Genomic DNA, 20,739 nt, shown 5'->3' with positions numbered 1-20,739 from the left:
GAATATATATTGATGTTTCAAGGAATTGCATTTAAGTAGATTAAATACAATATCAATATTACTGCTGGAATTGCATATTTAGTATCCTAATGAACAACAGCAGTACTCTGCTCAATTTGTGGTAAGGTCTAAGTTTTTAATTTTTTCTTTGTTTTATGATGTGGATGTGGTGAGCTGGGCCATCATTTATTGCCTGTCCTTAATTGCCCTGCAGAAGGCGATGGTGAGCTGCCTCCTTGAATTGCTGCAGCCCTTAGGGTGTTGGTATACTTACAGTACTGCTAGAAAGGGAGTTTCATGATTTTGCCCCATTGAAGGAGTGGCTGTGCATTTCCAAGTCAGTATGATGAGTGGCTTGGAGGCGATGGTGTTGCCATATATTGCTGACCTTGTCCTTTCAGGTGGAAGACGTCACGGGTTTGTAAGGTGCTTCTAAGGAATCTTGGTGAGTTGTTGCAGTGCGCCTTGTAGATAGTTCACATAGCTTTGGTGATAAACAGAGTGAATGTTAAATTTTGTGGATGGAGTGCCAGTTTTGGATGGTGTTGAACTTCTTGACTGTTGTTGGAATTTCACTCATCCAGGCAAATGGAGAAAGGAAGATTTCATGAAGTATAGAAGAAATGTTTAATGTTCATCAAACTGAACTGTATTATATGTTGTTTAGGTACCATTTTGACCATTTTGTATCTATTTACACTTTCAAGTAATCGATGTTTGTGTCAACCTAACCTTGAAGGCATTACGAATCCTTAGGCCCCTCCACTGTCCCACATCACCTATTGCATACCTAATAATAAACCTTTATTGATCAAAAATACGTGGAAAATAATAATATTTCCTTCCTATTGACTACAATTTTCAGTTGATAATATTTGAGGCAATGCGTATTGAAAGCTATTAAAGAATAGGACAAAACCAGGAAACTGGCAGAATTTAGCAAGCAATGAAGTCTGATGAAGGAATTCAAAATTGATACTTAAAGTCTTACATCTGCTAGTAGCATGCTTTAACCTTTCCTGTTGGACACAGTATTCACAATGTAAATCATCATGCAACAACCTGTCAACTCAAACAATACAGCATCCTTTGGCCAAGTAACTTGGGAATTCTGAAGTTAGATGTTGTACAAAGACAGAAAACAGCCAGATAATAGAATTAATGTCAACATATCTGGTCATTGAGATAGACAAAACAATTTAGACTTTTATAATTTATCTTGTTTATCTGTGATTGAATATCTGTAACCTGAAGAAAACCCTGCAAATTTCTTAATGCAACATTTTGTTTTTATGAATTTGACTTAATTTAAGTTTTCTGAAAACATTTTAGGAAATTCATTTTCGAAACTTTAATTTTTTTTAAGCTTAAAATGTTCGATTCAAATAATGATGGAAAGCTGGGACTGGGCGAAATGGCAAGGTATGTCACTTTCAGTACAAATTTATTGTTAAAAGCAATAGTATTATTGAAACAGTAAAAACATAACTACTTATATGCAAAATTCATTTTTGAATAGGTTACTTCCTGACAAAGAAAATTTTCTTCTTAAATTTCAGGTAGGTAATTTCTTTGGAATAAGCATATTGATATGTAAAAGAAATGCATTTGGAGATAAACGAAGTACAGTAACTTGAGCAACTGTGATGTTTAGAAACACCATCCTACAATTGAAATAGAAAGATATGTATACTCTCAATTTCACAAATGGCACATAATGCTATCAATATAATGGTATGCTCAAATTATAAAATATGCAACTCTGGGGTTATTTGGATCACATTTTTTGTCATAGTGGAATTAGCTATTACTTTGTGCTGGCTGGAAGCCTGTATCTTCCAACTCCAGGATAGCAGCAGTTTGCTGATTTTTATGTTTTCTTAAGATGCACTTTCAAAGTAGGTGGCACTGTGGCACAGCCAAACCAGTATCAGCCTTTTGCATCTCATCAGGCAAATGCCAAATTCCCACTCTGGGCAACAATTGTTCACAAATCTTTTAACTATTTTGATCACTTTTAAAACTATCTCTGTAGATGTTTTCATCTTATAACAGATACTTATTTAAATTGCAGCAAGCAAGAAGGATCATTCATACTGTACATGTTTACAGATTTACAAATATTGTAACAATTGATTGCAACCTACAGAAACACCATTCACTTCAACATTCTGTTATTTGATTTCTTTTTAATTTTTCAGGGGGTGAATATGACTTCAACGGAATTTAATGATATTTTTGACTATTATGATCAGGTAAGTTTACTAACATCTAATATTCAACCTTTAATTAACTAAATATATCATCAGGAATATGTTACAATACGAAAAGCAGTTTCATTATTTTAAAGAAGTAACATTGCCATTTTGTGTATGAATAGAACTCAAGAGAACCAAATATCATTGTTATAAAACAATAATGTGTTACAATTAAATATTTTCTAATGTGAAAATAAAACAGATGTAGAAAAAAGTGTTCAACTATACATTCCAGAGGGGGTATCACCTCCCTCAAGAAAAGATGGAATTGTAATGGAGAATGATAGAAACTTCTGTCAGCAAAGTGCAATCACTGATATGATTTCCCTTTCCCACTCAGTGCAATAGTTGCTAATTAAACTTATTACAACTAATTGATGTTTTGAGGTGCCACTGCATGAAAGATGTCATTAGTGACAGAAAGACTGACTTTGCAAAATAGGGGGAGATGGCCTTGTAGAAGCTTCTCCTGCCTATAGGTTGGGCTAAGCACTTTGTTGCTTATGTCTTATCTGAGGCTCAGGATTTCAGTGGAAGTCTACGACTGTACTCACCATGTTTCTGACTGATTAGTCCTGCTGCGTACTTGATTTCAGCTTCTACACTTGACAGACTATATAACTCACTGATGTATATGGAATGGAACTCCCAAACCAGGACAATAGTTTAGGGTTGGAGTGACTCTGGATGAGTGGAAGAAAGTTCCATTCTGTGACAAAGTTAAAAATCACACAACAACAGGTTATAGTCCAACAGGTTTATTTGGAAGCACTAGCTTTCAGAGCACCACTCCTTCACCAGGTCATTCCTGATGCTTCAACCACCTGATGAAGGAATGGTGCTCCAAAAGCTAGTGCTTCCAAATAAACCTGTTGGACTGTAACCTGGTGCTGTGTGATTTTTAACTTTGTCCACCCCAGTCTGACACCAGCACCTCTAAGCCATTCTGTGACATTATACTTTAACAGAGAACGTCACTCTCCAGAATGTCTCAAAAGTTAACAAATAAATTATTTGATAAATAATCCCATCAATAGCTAAGATTAAAACAATTAACAATTAATTTTGGCTAAGCATGTACTGTGCAACATCATAGCAGGATCACTTATATTGCAACCTAGTGATTAAATGTTTAATTTTCAGTGCTGAAGTGATAATCATGTTCACTAGCCTGATTATCATCAGTTTGATGACAATTATCAGTCAGGATGTTTGAAATGAAAAGCTTCAAAAGTTCTGAAGAAGCACCTTTCGACTTGAAACACTAGCACTAACAGGTGCTGCCAGAGCTGTTGAGTTTCTCCAGCATTTTCTGCTTTTATTTCTAATGCCCATCATCCACAGTATTTTATTTTTAAGAGGGTATCAAGGGGCATTACTGATCACAAGTAAAAGTCTTGGTACCCTCTCAGTAATGGAGAAGCAGTACAATTCAGACAGTGACAATTTGGAAGAGGAATTGATTTGGTGACTATAGACTAGATTTTATCAGCCCCTCAGGAACAGATTATGAGGCCAGAGAGCTGGAAAGGTGGCAGGGAAACATGCCTGAAATCTTCCCACTGCCACGACATTTGCCTGCAATGGGGTATGACAGCAGATGAGCTGCTAACTTATAGTCAATTGATCTACTTAAGTAGTCAATTGAGAGCCTCTTCCCAACTCAGCGGACATTTTGCCAGTGTCTGAAGGGTTCAGCATCACATGGAGAGACTGCCTAGTAATCCTTCAGCAGACCCATGGTTACCCAGCAGTGGACAGTGGCAGTTCCTGGTCACTAATATTTAAACAAAAAGGGAGATTCGAGCAGCTGTCACTCAACTTACTGCTATTTGTAAACTGCAGTCTTAGTTCCTGCCATTGATGAAAGTGGGGTTGCTCATGCCAACTGTGGCTTGTGCCCAGCTGGCTCTCCCTAATTAACCCATTAGCCTTGCAAAAAATTGCATTCTACCTCTCACTGAAAATTAATTCTGGCAATCAATAGTGTAGCTTTAATTGAAGTGTTACTTATGAAGAATGATATTTAACCATGCTGGCCCAGGAAATGGAACAGTCTTGGAGTCCCATTCCTTCAAATCATGAGTCAGAGATTTTTAAAATGTCCCACATATTGTGTTTTGGTTTGGGTTGGTGACAGACACGAACATACAGACTCAAAACCCTTCGAAGATCCACAGCCAAATGTAAGTGGAATGTTTGGTCAGTGCCTGTATTAGATCATAAAACCATATGATGTAGGAACAGAAATAAGGCCAATCGGCCCATCAAATCTGCTTCATGGTTCAATGAGATCACAGCAAATCTGATAATCCTCAACTCCACTTTACTGCCTTTCCTGCATAATCCTTCATTCCTTTCCAAATTAAAAATCTGAGCTTCTCAGTCACAGATATACTTAATGCCCCAACTTCTCAGTCATCCGCTGTAAAGAATTCATCAGATTCCCTCCTTTATTCCAGAAGAAATTCTCCCCATTTTGGTGACCCTTTACTCAGATTATGCCCTCTGGTCCTAAATTCTCCTCCAAAGAGCAACAACCTTACAGTATCTATCCTATCAACCACCCTAAGAGTCTTATGCTTCAACGAGGTTCAGGATTGTTCTCCTAAACTGCAATGAGTCCAGGACTAAACTATTTAACCTATCCTCATAAGGAAATGCCTGCATGGCTAGGATCAACATAGCGAACTTTCTCAAGGCACACTTTGATGATGTCTACAACATCTGGCACACAGTGTTTTCTTGAAATTTCTTTTTTTCCCTAGTTTAGTCGAATCATTGAAGTAATTTCCATTAATGTATTGATACAATAGTGAAGAAGAGTTTCTTGACCTCCAATATCTCCCACTCTACCTCACCAGCAATAGAAACATGGATTGGATCTATCTGGTAGAGGTATCTCAAAGACCACATGTAAAATATCAAAGTTTGAGGGCAACTTGGACTTTCAAGTATCCTGTCCACAACTACAAATGCCTCTTCCCTACCAATACAATCATTCCTTAAGATCCAGACCAGAGTGTCTTCAAAAAGATTCTTCTTTCTGTTTGGTTCAGTTTTGTCCCCTACTCACACAGGTTCTTGCCCTGTTTGCATCCAGGTGCTTTCTTCTCTGCAAATAGCATCTAATCATTTACTGGAAATAACACAAGTTCCAGTGAAAACTCCCAACAAAATTCTGTAACCAAGTGCAAGTGTAATGAATAATAAACTCCATTTATTCTTCACCACCCACAGAATCTTGACTTGTTGTTGAACATTGACCATAAGACCATAACACCATAAGACATAGGAGTGGAAGGCCATTCGGCCCATCAAGTCCACTCCGCCATTCAATCATGGCTGACGGGCATTTCAACTCCACTTACCAGCGTTCTCCCCATAGCCCTTAATTCCTCGAGACAACAAGAATCTATCAATATCAATCAATCTATCAATCATTGATGTGATATTAAGATGTTGCAATTGCCTGCGTATTGTGTGCACTAATCGTTGAACTGACTTTTGATAGTGAAGTGCACTAGAAGAACTGCTAACCACTGAAAATAGACTGAAATAATTGGAAAACACATTCAAGTGCGCATAAAACTGTTTTACCTCCTGTTTTGCAGTACCCAAGGGTAATTTTGTGTGCACTGTGTCCACTTCTGAAGATCCTTTTTTGGAATGGATACTAAACCCATGAACAAAGCTAACATTTGCTATAACAATGGGCTGAGATATTAATTATTAAAAAATCCCACAACCTGGATTCTCCTTTAGCAAAGATTGGGTTACATAGAGGTGTACAAAACTGAATTGGTGAAGGAGAAGAGCATTTGAAAAGGGAAGAATTATTTTTAGCAGCTGATGAATCAGTAAACAGAAAGCCTAAATGTAGAATTAACACCAGAGATGGGTTAAGAGGAATGTTATTATGCAGAGCTTTCAGAAGGTGGAATATTTTACAATAAATGGTGGTAGATACAAAATCAACAATTGTTTTTATAAGGGAATTGGATAAATATTTGAAAATTTAAAATTTATAAAATGATGATGAAATAGAGGAAGGTATTGAATTAAGTGCAGATGTACCTTCTCAGTGCTGTAATATTTGATGGTGCTACATGTTAACTGACATATGAAATACATCAGATCTTGAGGGAATGAGCCACCCAACAGGGTGGATGCTGAAAAGGTGGGAGATACACAAACTAGGGAATAGTTTTTTTTTAAAAGTCTCCCATTCAACATGGTGATTAGGAAGATCATTTTCTATGAAGGCAATGAGTCTTTGAATTTCTTACCCTGGGAATGGTAGAGGTGGGATTGTTGAATGTTTTAAGGCAGAGGTAGGTAATGAGGGGGTCAGGAGTTATCTTGGATAGATAAGCATGTTGACTTGAGGCCACAAACAAATTAGCCATGATCTTATTGAAGTAAACAAGCAGGAGGCTGGAAGAACACAGCAAGCCTGATTAGAGACAAAAAAAAACTGCAGATGCTGGAATCCAAGGTAGACAATGTTCTTCCAGCCTCCTGCTTGTCTACCTTGGATTCTAGCATCTGCAGTTTTTTTGTCTCTCAACATGATCTTATTGAATGGCAGAGTAGACTAAGGAAGCCAAATTACCTACTTCTGCACATATCTTCATATAATGGTTCAGCCAAGCTATTCAAAGAGGAATTTGATGTTTATCAGCAAAGGAAGACCATGCAGGAGAACGGCACAAAGTGCATCCTCATTTGAAAAGCTGGTGTACATATGATAGGGCCAAATGATCTCCTTTTTCCACTACAACTTGTTAAACTGTTAGATTAGATTAGATTTTTTTAGATTAGACTTACAGTGTGGAAACAGGCCCTTCGGCCCAACAAGTCCACACCGACCCGCCGAAGCGCAACCCACCCATACCCCTACATTTACCCCTTACCTAACACTACGGGCAATTTAGCTTGGCCAATTCACCTGACCCGCACATTTTTGTGACTGTGGGAGGAAACCGGAGCACCCGGAGGAAACCCACGCAGACACGGGGAGAACGTGCAAACTCCACACAGTCAGTCGCCTGAGTCGGGAATTGAACCCGGGTCTACAGGCGCTGTGAATAAACATAACGATGGACTTCAGCCAATAATTATAAAATTTGCAGTTAACACTAAATTTGGAAATATAATGAGGACATAGGCTACTGCAACAGCAGACATTTGGCAGATGCAATTCAATATAGAAAATAGTGTGGTATATTTTGGAAGGAACAATGTCTGGACTACTTGCAAGATGGTACAATTTTAAAGGAGATGCAAGTAGGCCTATGGATGCTTGTGCGCCATCCTCTGAGTGTGGCAGGATAGCTTGATGAAAGACATGCAATATTGCCTTTATATATAGAGGTAAATACAAAAAGTCAGGAAGCTGTTTTAAATCTGTACAAATTACCAGTTGCACTCCAGCTGGAGTACTGTAGCCAATTTTAGGTACATATTTTGACAGGCTCAAAGGTTGTGGAGATTGTAAATATAGGCAGTCACCTATATTTACATTATGAACATCTGACTTATGAACACATATTTACAACTGAGATCCCATGCAAAGATTTATTAAATATTCACTTAGAAAACCCGACATGCTAACACTAGTTCATAGTTACAAATGGCTTTTTATCCTATTTCATTTTATATCATGTTCCAACTTGCATACAATTGACTTATGATTGTACTCAAGAATAGAATGTATCCATAACCTGTGGGCAGCCTGTAAAAGATTTATGAGAATGGTTTCTGGGATGAGAGATATGAGTAGACTGCAGGGGCTGTGGTTGTTTTCAGAGAGCAGCCTTATTTGTGTAGAGTTAAAAATCACACAATATCAGGTTATAGTCCAACAGTTTTGGAAGTACTTCCAACTAAACCAGTTGGGCTATAACCTGGTGTTGCGTGATTTTAATTTTATCCATACTAGTCATTATTTGTATAGAACATTCTACAGGTGGCATGGTGGCTGTGGTTAGCGCTGCTGCCTCACAGCGCCAGGGACCTACCTCAGGTGACTGTCTGTGTGGAATTTTCACATTCTCCCCGTGTCTGCTGGGTTTCCTCTGGGTACTGTGGTTTCCTCCCACAGTCCAAAGATGTGCATGTCGGGTGAATTAGCCATACTAAATTGCCCATAGTTTTAGATACATTAGTCAGGGATTAAATATAGTGTAGGGGAAAGGGTCTGCGTGGGTTACTCTTTGGAGGATTGGTGTGGACTTGTTGGGCTGAAGGGCCTGTTTCCATACCGTAGGGAATCTAACCTACAGGCCTCCTTGGTTAGATAGCTTTCATTAACCAGCTGAGATATCTCACAATACGCATCCAGGACAGGAGACACTTAAAACTTGGCCATCTGACCAAGATAGGGAACCTACTATTGCAGCCAATGTGGGTTTAGAGCAGAGAAGGAGCAAATAAAGTGAAAAATCACACACCAGGTTATAGTCCAACAGTTTTAAGTGGTCATCAACCACCTGATAAAGGAGCAGCGCTTCGAAAGCTTGTGCTTCCAATTAAACCTAAGTTGAACTATAACTTAGTGTTATTTTTAACTTTATACACCCCAGTCCAACACCTGCATCTCCAAATTACAACTGTTTCCACTGGTTCACAGTTGATAACCAGGGAACATAGATTTAAGATGTTGACAAAAGAATCATAAGCGATGCAAGAAGATAAATTTTCATGCAAGTAGTCAGGATTTAGAACATGCTGCTTACTAGGATGATGTTCCTAACTCAGTAGTAGCCTTCAAAAGATAATTAGATAAATATTTGAACAATGAAAAAGATTTAGAGATATGAGGGAGAAAAGCAGGAATGGAAGTCATTAGATTTTTCTTCGAAAGAACCAATTCAGTCCCAATGGTTTGAACTACATCCTTCTGCATGTACAGTAATTTTTACTTGTGTGGCATCTTTAATACAACATCCCAAAGCATTTCAAAAGATTATGTAGAGCTTTGCTTTATAAAGAAAATTCCAATATACCGTTGCAGCACCTAAATCCTAGGATATAAATAATATTGTTAATGGGATTGATATATTGTTATTTTACATTCTACGTGCAGTACTCCATATCAGACATTGAATGCTGCAAATAAATTTTTAAACTCTGTCTTGTGTCACTTTTATTCTGTAACAATAGTGGTTGCTTCCCTTCTATTTTTGAATGGTGGGCGGAGTCACAGTTTCATGATCATGGGTTGGCTATTTAGGATTGAGAAGAGGAGAATCTTTGAATTCTGCACATAGATGTTCAGACATTGTGCTCAGACTGCGATCAAATTTGGGCACTAAGGGAATCAATGTATTTGGGGATAGGACAGAAATGAGGTAGAAAATCAGCTATGTTTTTATACATTGGGAGAGCAGGATTGAAGAGCCACATGGTCCACTCCTCTAAATTCATGCAGCTGCCTTGAAAGACATACAAGTATACAAGGATATGCAGCAAATCAAATCCATTGGGACATTTGGGATGTGGTAGCTTCACGTGATGTGATTTTACCACTGGCTGAACAGACCAATCTGTAAGTTGACCTGCCACAAGTACTCCAGAGAAGGTATATTCTTCTTAAGGTGAAAGGAAAGATCAATAGTTATAGGGAATGCTGAATGACTAAAGAAATTGAGGGTTTGGTTAAGAAAAAGAAGGAAGCATATATAAGGTATACACAGGATAGATTGAGTGAATCCTGAGAAGAGTATAAAGGCAGTAGGTTATACTTAAGAGGGAAATCAGGAGGGCAAAAAGGGGACATGAGATAGCTTTGGCAAATAGAATTAAGGAGGATCCAAAGGGTTTTTACAAATACATTAAGGACAAAAGGATAACTAGGGAGAGAATAGGGCCTTCAAAGATCAACAAGGCAGCAGCAAGGCGCCCTTTGTGTGGAGCTGCAGAAAACGGAAGAGATACTAAATGAGTATTTTGCATCAGTATTTACTACGGAAAAGGACGTGGAAGATATCTAATGTCGGGAAATAGTTGGTGACATCTTGAAAAATGTCCATATTACACAGGATGAAGTGCTGGATGTCTTGAAACACATAAAAGTGGATAAATCCCCAGGACCTGATCAGGTGTACCTTAGAACTCTGTGGGAAGATAGGGAAGTGATCGCTGGGTCTCTTAATGAAATATTTGTATCATTGATAGTCACAGGTGAAGTGCTGGAAAACTGGAGGTTGGTTAAAGTGGTCCCTCTATTTAAGAAAGGTGGTAAGGACAAGCCGGGGAACTATAGACCAGTGAACCTGGTGGTGGGCAAGTTGTTGGATGGAACCCTGAGGGACAGGATGTACATGTATATGGAAAGGCAAGGACTGATTAGGGATAGTCAAAATGGCTTTGTGTGTGGGAAATCATGTCTCACAAACTTGATTGAGTTTTTAGAAGAAATAACAAAAGAGCATTGATGAGGGCAGAGCATTAGATGTGATCTATATGGACTTCAGTTCAACAAGGTTCCCCATGAGAGATTGGTTAGCAAAATTAGATCTCATGGAATACAGGGAGAAAAAGCCATTTGGATACAGAACTGGCTTAAAGGTAGAAGATGGAGGGTAGTGGTTGAGGCCTGTGACCAGTGGAGTGCACAAGGATCGGTGCTGAGTCCACTACGTTTCATCATTTATATAAATGATTTGGATGTGAGCATAAGAGGTAGTCAGTAAGTTTGCAGATGACACCAAAATTGGAGGTGTAGTGGACAGCGAAGAAAGTTAGCTCAGATTTCAACGGGATCTTGATCAGATGGGCCAATGGGCTGAGAAGTGGCAGATTGAGTTTAATTCAGATAAATGCGAGGTCCTAGAGAATGTTGCTAAACAAAGAGATCTTGGAGTGCAGGTTCATAGCTCCTTGTAAGTGGAGTCACAGATAGATAGGATAGTGAAAAAGGTGTTTGGTATACTTTCCTTTATTGGTCAGAGTATTGAGTAGTGGAGTTGGGAGGTCATGTTGCAGCTGTAAGGACATTGGTTAGACCACTGTTAGAATATTGCGTGCAATTCTGGTCTCCTTCCTATCAGAAAGATGTTGTGAAACTTGAAAGAGTTCAGAAAAGATGTACAAAGATGTTGCCAGGGTTGGAGGACTTGTGCTATAGCGAGGCGCTGAACAGGCTGGGTCTGTTTTCCGTGGAGCGCCGAAGGTTGAGTGGTGACCTTATAGAGGTTTACAAAATCACGAGGGGCATGGATAGGATAAATAGACCAAGTCTTTTCCCTGTGGTGGTGGAGTTCAGAACGAGAGGGCATAGGTTTAGTGTGGGAGGGGAAAGGTAAATAAGAGACCTAAGGAGCAACTTTTTCACACAGAGGGTGGTACGTGTGTGGAATAAGCTGCCAGAGAAAGTGGTGGAAGCTAGTACAATTGCAACATTTAAAAGGCATTTGGATGGTTATATGAATAGGAAGGGTTTGGAAGCATATGGGCTGGGTGTTGGCAGGTGGGACTAGATTGGGTTGGGATATCTGGTCAGCATGGAAGGGTTGGACCGAAAGGTCTGTTTCCTTGCATTACATCTCTATGACTCTATAAGTAATTAATATGAAGTGGTTATTAGATGACATTATGGATTGTTGTTTTTGGTGTCAGTGTCTATCACCAAGCCACTGATCATCACGACACACTGCCCCATCGCCATTTTCTTCTGTGATTTGCTAATATCTCCCAGGTGTGAAGATCAGAGGCATTCATGCCATAATTACAAGGATCCTTGGATGTACCTCTGATCCTCTGTTTTCAGCTAGTCGCAGAAAATCTTTTAGTATCCAAATCAGTGAAGTTGTCTTTACTCAGGCGATGTCTTTGAAAAGACAGTTGAATCCATAATATTGTCTTTCCATGAGATAATTTAAAGTTATTTTAAATACAACATATAAGCATTTTATTTATATATTGGTTATAGAAAATAACCTGCTTGTGGAGAAAAATACACTGAATTGGATTCACTTTGTTTTTCACTTCTTAAATACAGCAGTTTGCAGTGTCAATACTGGATGTTAGTCAGGAAGCCAGCTTTGAACTTAAATAACATAAGCAAGAGCAAGTTTCCATTACTAATGATGGATTTTTAAAATATTAAATAAACTTTCATGTCCTAGTACTATTGTAAGTACATCAAGATGCAGAAATTGCCTGCATAATAAGCTTCTCTTCACAACAAATTTGACTTTGCTTAGTAAATTATGTTTTATAGTAAAGTCAAATCAGAAAATACTGGAAATAGACAGATCTGGCAGTATCTCAGGAGAGAGAAACAGCTTTAATATTGGGGGTCTGAGAATTCTGATGAGTGGTCACAGGTTTTCCCAGTATCTGAAAGATCTGGTGAGAAAGTTGGAAAAATATAGTGAAAATGAAAAAGAAATTAGATTCTTGACATCAAGGAAAAACAACTTCGATTTTCCTCTTATCGTTTCAACGGCACAATGAGAATCTCACGAGAGTCCTGTTTATAACCATTAACATCTCATTATTAGCCAATCTCACTTGAATGTAGGTTTCTAGTTTCCCAAGTACCAGTGAAATTAAATGGTATCAATTTCTGACTTCAATGTCAGAGCTGTTACCATGGCAACTGCAGCTAGTCAGCATTCGCCAGCATCCCAGGGAATGCATCATGGGTAGTGACCAGCTGCACCTAAAGTTTCAGCTTCGTCACAGTTTCATGGCACATCTTCAAGTAACTTATAATGTAGCTTAACTCTTCACTATTTTGGAGATCATTGATACCTTAAATTGTTATGCTGCTGCTGGGCTACTTGGTACACAGGGACAGGCACCCATCTCATACATTGAAACTGGGTGCATCTCAAAGTGCTCATTCACTTTACACTTACTTTGACACTCAGCTTCTCTGTATTGTCATTTGTACATTGATCTTATTTTGAATGAAGTAGCACAGTTATTCTATATTGTCTTGCCTTATAGTGCAGAAACCAAGTCATGGCCTTCATTAGTGAACAGTCAAGGTGGTGGACATGTTGCTATACAGCTATTAAAGTCATAGCTAAAGCAAGTGTTTGCAGCTTATGTGGCAAACACATTGCAAATCCCCTTCAACCAAATGACCATGTTTGAAATGCTAAGGGGAGCAGTCCTTAGTTCAGTGAAGAGGGCCTGTCATCTGTCAGGGGTTGCTACAATAGTCAGTCAAGGGCATCACTTGATCTCAGAGGATTGTCCATGGTCACTTAGTTTCTTGGTGAGGTTAGTCCTAGGATGCATGTCCTTATAGACTGAGGGTTGAGTCCAACCAATTTACAAAGATGTTAGTAAAGGGCCTGGGCCATCATCAGCGTGGAGTGTCCTCTCAAGTCAGTCAGTCTGTGGGATGGGCAATCAATCCATCCAGGTGTTTGTGCACTGAAGGTCAAAGCTGGTTATCAGGGGGCAGACCTGTGTAAGGAACCATGAGGACATCAAATAGGGGTTGGAGCCAGTATGCTGAGACACAGAAAGAAGCAAGTCCAGATACAAGGGTGGAAACAGATAATAGCACAGGAGGGCACTCAATACTGCAGAAGGGAGTCCTTGGTAGTCACTGGCATCCAAGCCTCTTGGGGAGGGGGTGCAACAGATAGCAATTTTGATAGTGAGTTTGTGTGATCGTGTAAAGGGAAACTGAGAGATATTAACATTTAAATAAAAGAGTTGGGTGTGAACATCAGGAAACTCCATGTTAAGGAGTTAACATGGACTACTATGCAGAACAGAACAAGGAGATGGGGGAAAGACAACCTAAAATCTCAATATCGAGTACAATCTGGAACCTTCCATTGTCAACCAAACAACATAAACATGGCTGCCAGCACACACACAGGAGGCAGAGTAAGTTTGTTTTGTTTTGTCTGTGGGTTCCACTTTATTTTTACAAGGTTGCTAATAGTGAACACCACAGGGCCCTTTTCTGCATGGACCCGGGAATGTATCTGATCTCTGCAGTGACCTGGTGTACTTCTTCCTTGGTAAAAACAATGACTGCATATGCTGGAAACCAGATTCTGGATTAGAGTGGGGCTGGAAAAGCACAGCAGTTCAGACAGCATCCGAGGAACAGTAAAAATCGATGTTTCGGGCAAAAGCCCTTTATCAGAAATACAGGCAGAGAAGGAGAGATAAATGTCCACACTTCAGGCACTCTTCCTGTATTCCTGATGAAGGGCTTTTGCCCGAAACATCGATTTTCCTGCTCCTCGGATGCTGGCTGAACTGCTGTGCTTTTCCAGTACTTCTTCCTTGGCCAACTGCTCAGATATGCACATCAAAACATTTCCAAATTAAATCAAGCTAAAGTAGGCACCACGATGGAAAGTATGTAACGATGACATGGAGTCAGTAGCGGGAGGAGGTTACAGCAAAAAGCCTTGCCAGTAGACCTTTTGAGGCTTTTTTTTCTCAAGTGAAGTTGTTGTCCTCTTGAGGGCAGACGGTGCCTTGTAAAAGAAGGAAGGGAACAAGCCGTGTGAGAGATAGCAGAGAGGATGGTGGAACTTACCCTTGCAGACCCTAAAAAGTGATTAACTGGCTATAACATTGCTGCACCTGCCTCCAGACCAATTAGAAAATGGAATTCAATCTGGATAAGTGTGAGGTGGTCTACTTAGGCAGGACAAGCAATGAAAGAAAATACATGATGAACAGCATGCCCCTGGGAAGCACTGAGGATCAGAAGGACCTCTGTGTACATATCCACCAGTTCATTAAGGTAGCAAGTTAGGTAGATAAAGCAGTTAAGACGGTATGAGATATTTGCTTTTATTAACTGAGGCATAGAGTTTAAGAGTAAGGTGGTGATGCTGGAAATGTATAAAAAAGTTAGTTAGTCCACAGTCAGTGTATTGTGTGTAGTTCTGGAATGCATATTATGGGAGAGATGTGATCACATTGGTGAGGCTATTGAGGACATTTACTAGGATGTTGGCTGAGCTGGAGAAGTTTTAGTTATGAAAAGAGATTGAATAAACAGGGGTTGTTTTCCTTAGAACACAGGCAATTGAAGGGACACAGAAATGTGAGTAGGCTATTCAGCCCCTCGTGCCTGTTCTGCCATTCAATAAGATTATGATCGATCTCTGGCTTAATTCCATATACCTGTTTTTGGCCTATATTCCTAGACAAACTTTTGTTCAGCAAAAGTATTTATGTTGAATTTAAAATTAACAACTGATCCAGCATCCACTGCAATTTCTGAGAGTTCCAAAAATCTATCACCCTTTGTGTGTCAAAGTGCTTCCTATCATTGATTCTGAATGGTCCGGCCCTAATTTTCAGGCGATGTCCCTTAGTTCTCATATCTGCAACCAGTGTAAATCATTTATTTACCTTGTTTTTTCCTGTTAACACCTTGAAGGCTTTGATCAGATCTCGCCCTAAATCTTCTAAATTCCAGAGAAAACGAGTCTAATTTGAAATGATCTCTCCTAATAATTTAATGGCTGAAGTTGAGGCTATCATTCTTATAAACCTACAATAAACTCCCTTTTTAAGGTATGGTGCCCCCAAATCTATTCTAACTCTCAGTGAGGTCTAACCAGGTTTTTGTTTAACTGCAACTTAACTTCCGCATCCTTACACTCTCGTCTTCTAGATTTAAAGACCAGCATTCATGTTCATGGAATTTTAAAGGTTATGCATTTGAACCACAGTTCTCTTTGGGCATCTACTGTACTTAACTTCAAACAATGTAGACTATACACTGATGTATATTTTTTTCAATTCAAAACAGATAACGTTACTCTTGTTTACATTGAACTCCATCGACCACAGTTTTACACATTCACCTAGATTTACAATATCCCTTCGTAATTTTATGCTGTCATCTACATTATCAACAATGTATGACTGAGATTTATAAAATTATGAGCACAAACAAGATAGGCAGGAAGGAACTTTTCCTCTTGAAGGAATGAATGACCAAGAGGCGTAGAGTTAAGGTTAGGAAAAATCAGTTTATAAGGGATGTGAGGAAATTTTTTCCCATTCAGTATGTTGGGAACTCTCTGCCTATAAAGATGGTATAGGAAAAAACACTCCTCACATTTTAGTAGTACTTAGATGTAGACTTACAATGTCAAGATACATAAGGTTATGGAATTAGAGTAGTTGTCATTGAGTCTGTGCTGGTCAACAGTAATGAGCCAAAACGCCATTTTCCCTACTGTAGATCTTTCTCACTATGATCATGGTCACCACACTGACATGGATAGTTACTTCAGACCAGAGAGACATCGTTTGGTGTTGCGATCCCCTTCACTGGTCCCGAGGAAAGAGGATGGCCCATGTCTCCATTACCTATTCATTCATACCTTGCAGGTCCCTGTCTGTGAAGTCAGGTGCCAACTTCACCTCTCAGTCATGTTGTTAGGAATTGCAGAAAACCTGGTGTGAAATGGTGTGGCTTTTAGGATTTAAATATGGCCACCCTAGGAGTGAAAATTGGAAGGTCACAGCATCAGTGAATGTTTCTGCGTGAGGGACTAAGGCTTTTGGAAGGTATCCCTCATTGAAACTCCCCAAAATTTACAAAACCAAAATTGGGGAGGGGGGCGAGGGCATGTCAGGGGTGTGTGTGTGTGCACTTGTGCATGAGAGAGAGAGAGAGAGAGAGAGAGAGAGAGAAAAAGAGAAAAAACGGTGGAGGAGCAGAAATCAGTCTCTGCCTCTCTTTACTTGACAGACAGCATATTTCCAAAATTTGAGTTATTTGGGATTCTTTTAATAAATGAAGACTTTTGAGATAAATCCACCTGGATACAATCAAAGACCATTAAACTTAAGGATGTCTTCACTATCATAACAAAATTCAATGCTTCATGCTTCTATATACTTTGCTTTTATTTAAATATGCTGAAAATGTGTTGCTGGAAAAGCGCAGCAGGTCAGGCAGCATCCAAGGAACAGGAGATTCGACGTTTCGGGCATAAGCCCTTCTTCAGGAAAGCTTCTTCCTGAAGAAGAGTTTATGCCCGAAACGTCGAATCTCCTGATCCTTGGATGCTGCCTGACCTGCTGCGCTTTTCCAGCAACATATTTTCAGCTCTGATCTCCAGCATCTGCAGGCCTCACTTTCTCCTTTTATTTAAATATGCATGATTTGAACCACAGCATGGAAATGGTCAGCATACTCTGGCAGTTCTCTCCCTAAATCTCTTTCTAACTTTTCCTTCCTTTAAGGGAAGTTTTCAAACGCAAACCTTTCAAAGTTTGTCATCGACTATTCTACCATGGCAGAATTTAAATTCAGTTAATAAATCTGGAATTGAAAGTTAGTCTCAGTAAGGATGATCATGACTGTCATCAACTGTCAAATACCAATTTTTAAGGTTCTTTAGGGAATGAAATCTATCATCCTTAACTGATCTGCCCTACATGTGACTCCAGACCACAGCAACGTAGTGCAATCTTAACTGCTCTTTGGAATGCCCTGTCAAGCTACTTGATTCAAGATCACTTTGGGATGGGCAACAAGTGATTGCCGCATCAATAACTAATATGACATTTCTTCATGGCACAGAATTAAATTGAATTCAAGACACTCACAGGGCAGTGAAGATGGCTTCTGGCATACTGGCCTTCATCAGTCAGGACATCGAGTATAGAAGTTGAGAAGTTTTACTGCAGTTAAACAGGACATTGATGAGGCTGCACTTGGAGCGGTGTGTTCATTTTTGGTCACCTTGATAGAGGAAGGATGTTATAAAACTGGAAAGAGTACAGAAGTAGTTTACAAGGATGTTGCCTGGACTCAGTGATCTGAGTTATAGGAAGAGTTGGACAAGCTAAAACTTTTTTGTTTAGAGCATACGAGACTGAGGGGGGACCTTATAGAGGTGTATAAGACCAAGAGAGGCATGGATAGGTGAATGCACTCAGGCTTTTTCCCAGGGTTGGGGAATCAAGGACTGGAGTGCATCACTTTAACCTTAAAGAATAAAATGAAACCTGAGGGACAACTCTTTTGTTTTACACAGAGGAAAGTATGCATATGGAATAAGCTGCCAGCAGAAGTGGTTGAATCCAGTACATCATCATTTAAAAGGCATGGATAGGAAAGATTTAGAAGGTTATGCGCAAAGTGCAGGGAAATGGGGTTAGTGTGGATGGACATTTTGGTTAGCATGGAACAGTTTGGGCCATCGGGCCTATCTCTGTGCTTTGGGACTCTATGACTATGACTCCAATGAAACACTCTGGGTAATTTCACTTAATTTTACAGTTAGTGACTAATAAAGGCAAGTTTAGAAAAGCATCATAGGACCTTTAGAAGCTATTCAAGGACCAGCAGGATTTGTCCAGTTTTTGATTAATATAACTTGAGTTATTATATCTGTATTCTTTACTTGTTACTTTTGTTAAAGATTGTGGTCATCTGGAAATATGTTATTTTAATACAATTTGAGTTTAATGATTTAAAAACGATGGACATTATTTTTGTAAAAATCCATCTGGTTCATTAACGATAAACATAAATACTGCAGATGCTGAAAATCTGCAACAAATACAGAAAAGGCGAGAAAGATTCAACAGATGTGGCAGCAGAGTTAACTTTTTACGTTCATTATGACTTCAGAACTGAAAAGGAGTTGGAATTTTGTTTTTAAAATTAGCTGAAAAGATTAAGAGGAAACCATGGAGAAAAGATTACAACTTCAAGGTAAGCATACCTGGAAGAGAAATGGTAGTGAATCAAACATTCAGATAAAAGCGACATACTGTAGATGATGGAATTCTGAAAAATAAATAGAATGCTGGGAAAAATCCTAGGTCTGGCAGCATCTGTGGAGTGAGATGATAGTTATCACAGAGACTAGTTTTACACCAGATTTATTAGTTGAATTTAAATTCCCTTTTTATCATGGTGGAACATGAACCTATGTCACCAGAATATTAACTTGAATTGCTGCATTATTTGTAAAACTGTTATTACTACAATGCTGCAATTGCTCAATATGTTTTATCATGTCTATTAGTTTTTTTAATAAAACTATTTCAATAATGCTGGCTCTGATATAATATGGACAGCTCTGAAGTACATCTCTGCATGGTTTACTTGTCTGATGTGACTTGTCAGACTTATACCAATTGACAACTGAAAAGGACCAAGTAACTTTTCAGTGCAAATATACTTCCGAAATGTTAAACTTTTAGTAATGAGGACAGAAATTAGCAATGGAGGGATGCACCTACAACATATCATATCACAGATTTTCTTATTTTTCTTTTGCTTAGGATGGCAATGGATACATAGATGAAAATGAATTAGACGCACTATTAAGGGATCTCTGTGAAAAGAACAAAAAGGTAGCAAAAATGTATCGTTAAGCCATTAATTTTAAATAAAATACAGAAAATGAAGGCATATTTTGAAAGGTTGTGCATGGAATTTAACTGATTTATTTCTTTTCAAATTCAGGACTTAGACATTCAAAATCTTACAACATATAAGAAAAGCATCATGGCTTTGTCTGATGGAGGAAAACTCTTTCGGAAAGATTTGGCATTAATCCTGTGTGCTGAAGAATTTTAAATATCTTGCATTCTTGTGTGCTTGTGATTTGTGTGACGATAGCTGTGTGCTAAAAGGGTGTAGGATATGCCTTTAAAGTCCACTGAATGCATATAGATTAATCAGTAGAATGTGCAACACATTCTTTCTGATCTGTTGTATCTATACTCTTTGTAATTTACTGCTTTTGTATCTACAAAATTCATACAAAATATATACTGAAACTGATAATAGAAAATGTGGTATAAACAAATGTTTTTGTCCAGCAGTGAAAGAAAGGTTTATATTAAATGTTCACAAACTGGTCAAGATTGTTTAATACATGTATTGAAGGTATAAAAGATACATTGTGTAATTTCCATTATTTACAATTAAAGATGTTAAAATCAACCCCATAGAAAAGATTTGCATTAATCATTTGTTTCTTTTGTGCCAAATGTCTGTCTTTTCAAAAAATAAGTGTAATACTTTCAATTCGAGGGATAACAAATGCCAACAAGTAAAAACAAATTGAAGCTGAAAGTTTCTGGTACTATGCAATTTATTAATGAGTTCATGAAGTTAAAACCCATTTAGTTTTTTCCTTATTTATTTTTCTGCTTATTTTAACTTGGATTTTGTTCTCTTCATCTTTTGCCATATATCTGGGATAAACAAACAGACATAGAAAAGGTGTACAGGAGATACTTATATAACAGAGAATTCAGAGACTGAGAAAACAGAATGAATGAGGTACGGAGAAACTAAACAGCTAAGACAGCTTAAACCAACAAATAACAACTAAACAGAAATGTTTGCTATTAAAATTATTCTGTACACTTAATATTGATTGCAGACTTATTATAACGGAGCTTTTGGCTTACAATGCAATCACTGGAGCAGTGTGTAGGGCACTACTTGCCTTTAATTTCACATGTCAGAAGGAAACAAGCAATTAGAAGT

The 20,739-nt window shown here is 38.5% G+C and overlaps 1 protein-coding gene across 1 annotated transcript in view; it reads left to right on the top strand.

The window, feature by feature from the left end:
- The window catches only part of calb1 (calbindin 1), an 89,755-nt gene extending 69,746 nt beyond the window's left edge, over positions 1–20,009 (top strand). Inside the window, exons 7-11 of the mRNA XM_060824416.1 lie at positions 1,367–1,422; positions 1,520–1,559; positions 2,202–2,255; positions 19,521–19,592; positions 19,705–20,009. Coding sequence (XP_060680399.1) covers positions 1,367–1,422; positions 1,520–1,559; positions 2,202–2,255; positions 19,521–19,592; positions 19,705–19,818 — 336 coding nt within the window. The 3' untranslated portion in view covers positions 19,819–20,009. The remainder of the gene's footprint in view (positions 1–1,366; positions 1,423–1,519; positions 1,560–2,201; positions 2,256–19,520; positions 19,593–19,704) is intronic.
- The last annotated feature ends 730 nt before the right edge of the window (positions 20,010–20,739 follow it).

This window comes from Hemiscyllium ocellatum, chromosome 4, assembly GCF_020745735.1.
Source record: "Hemiscyllium ocellatum isolate sHemOce1 chromosome 4, sHemOce1.pat.X.cur, whole genome shotgun sequence".
Classification (NCBI taxonomy): domain Eukaryota; kingdom Metazoa; phylum Chordata; class Chondrichthyes; order Orectolobiformes; family Hemiscylliidae; genus Hemiscyllium; species Hemiscyllium ocellatum.
This window is presented reverse-complemented; position numbering and strand designations above follow the sequence as displayed.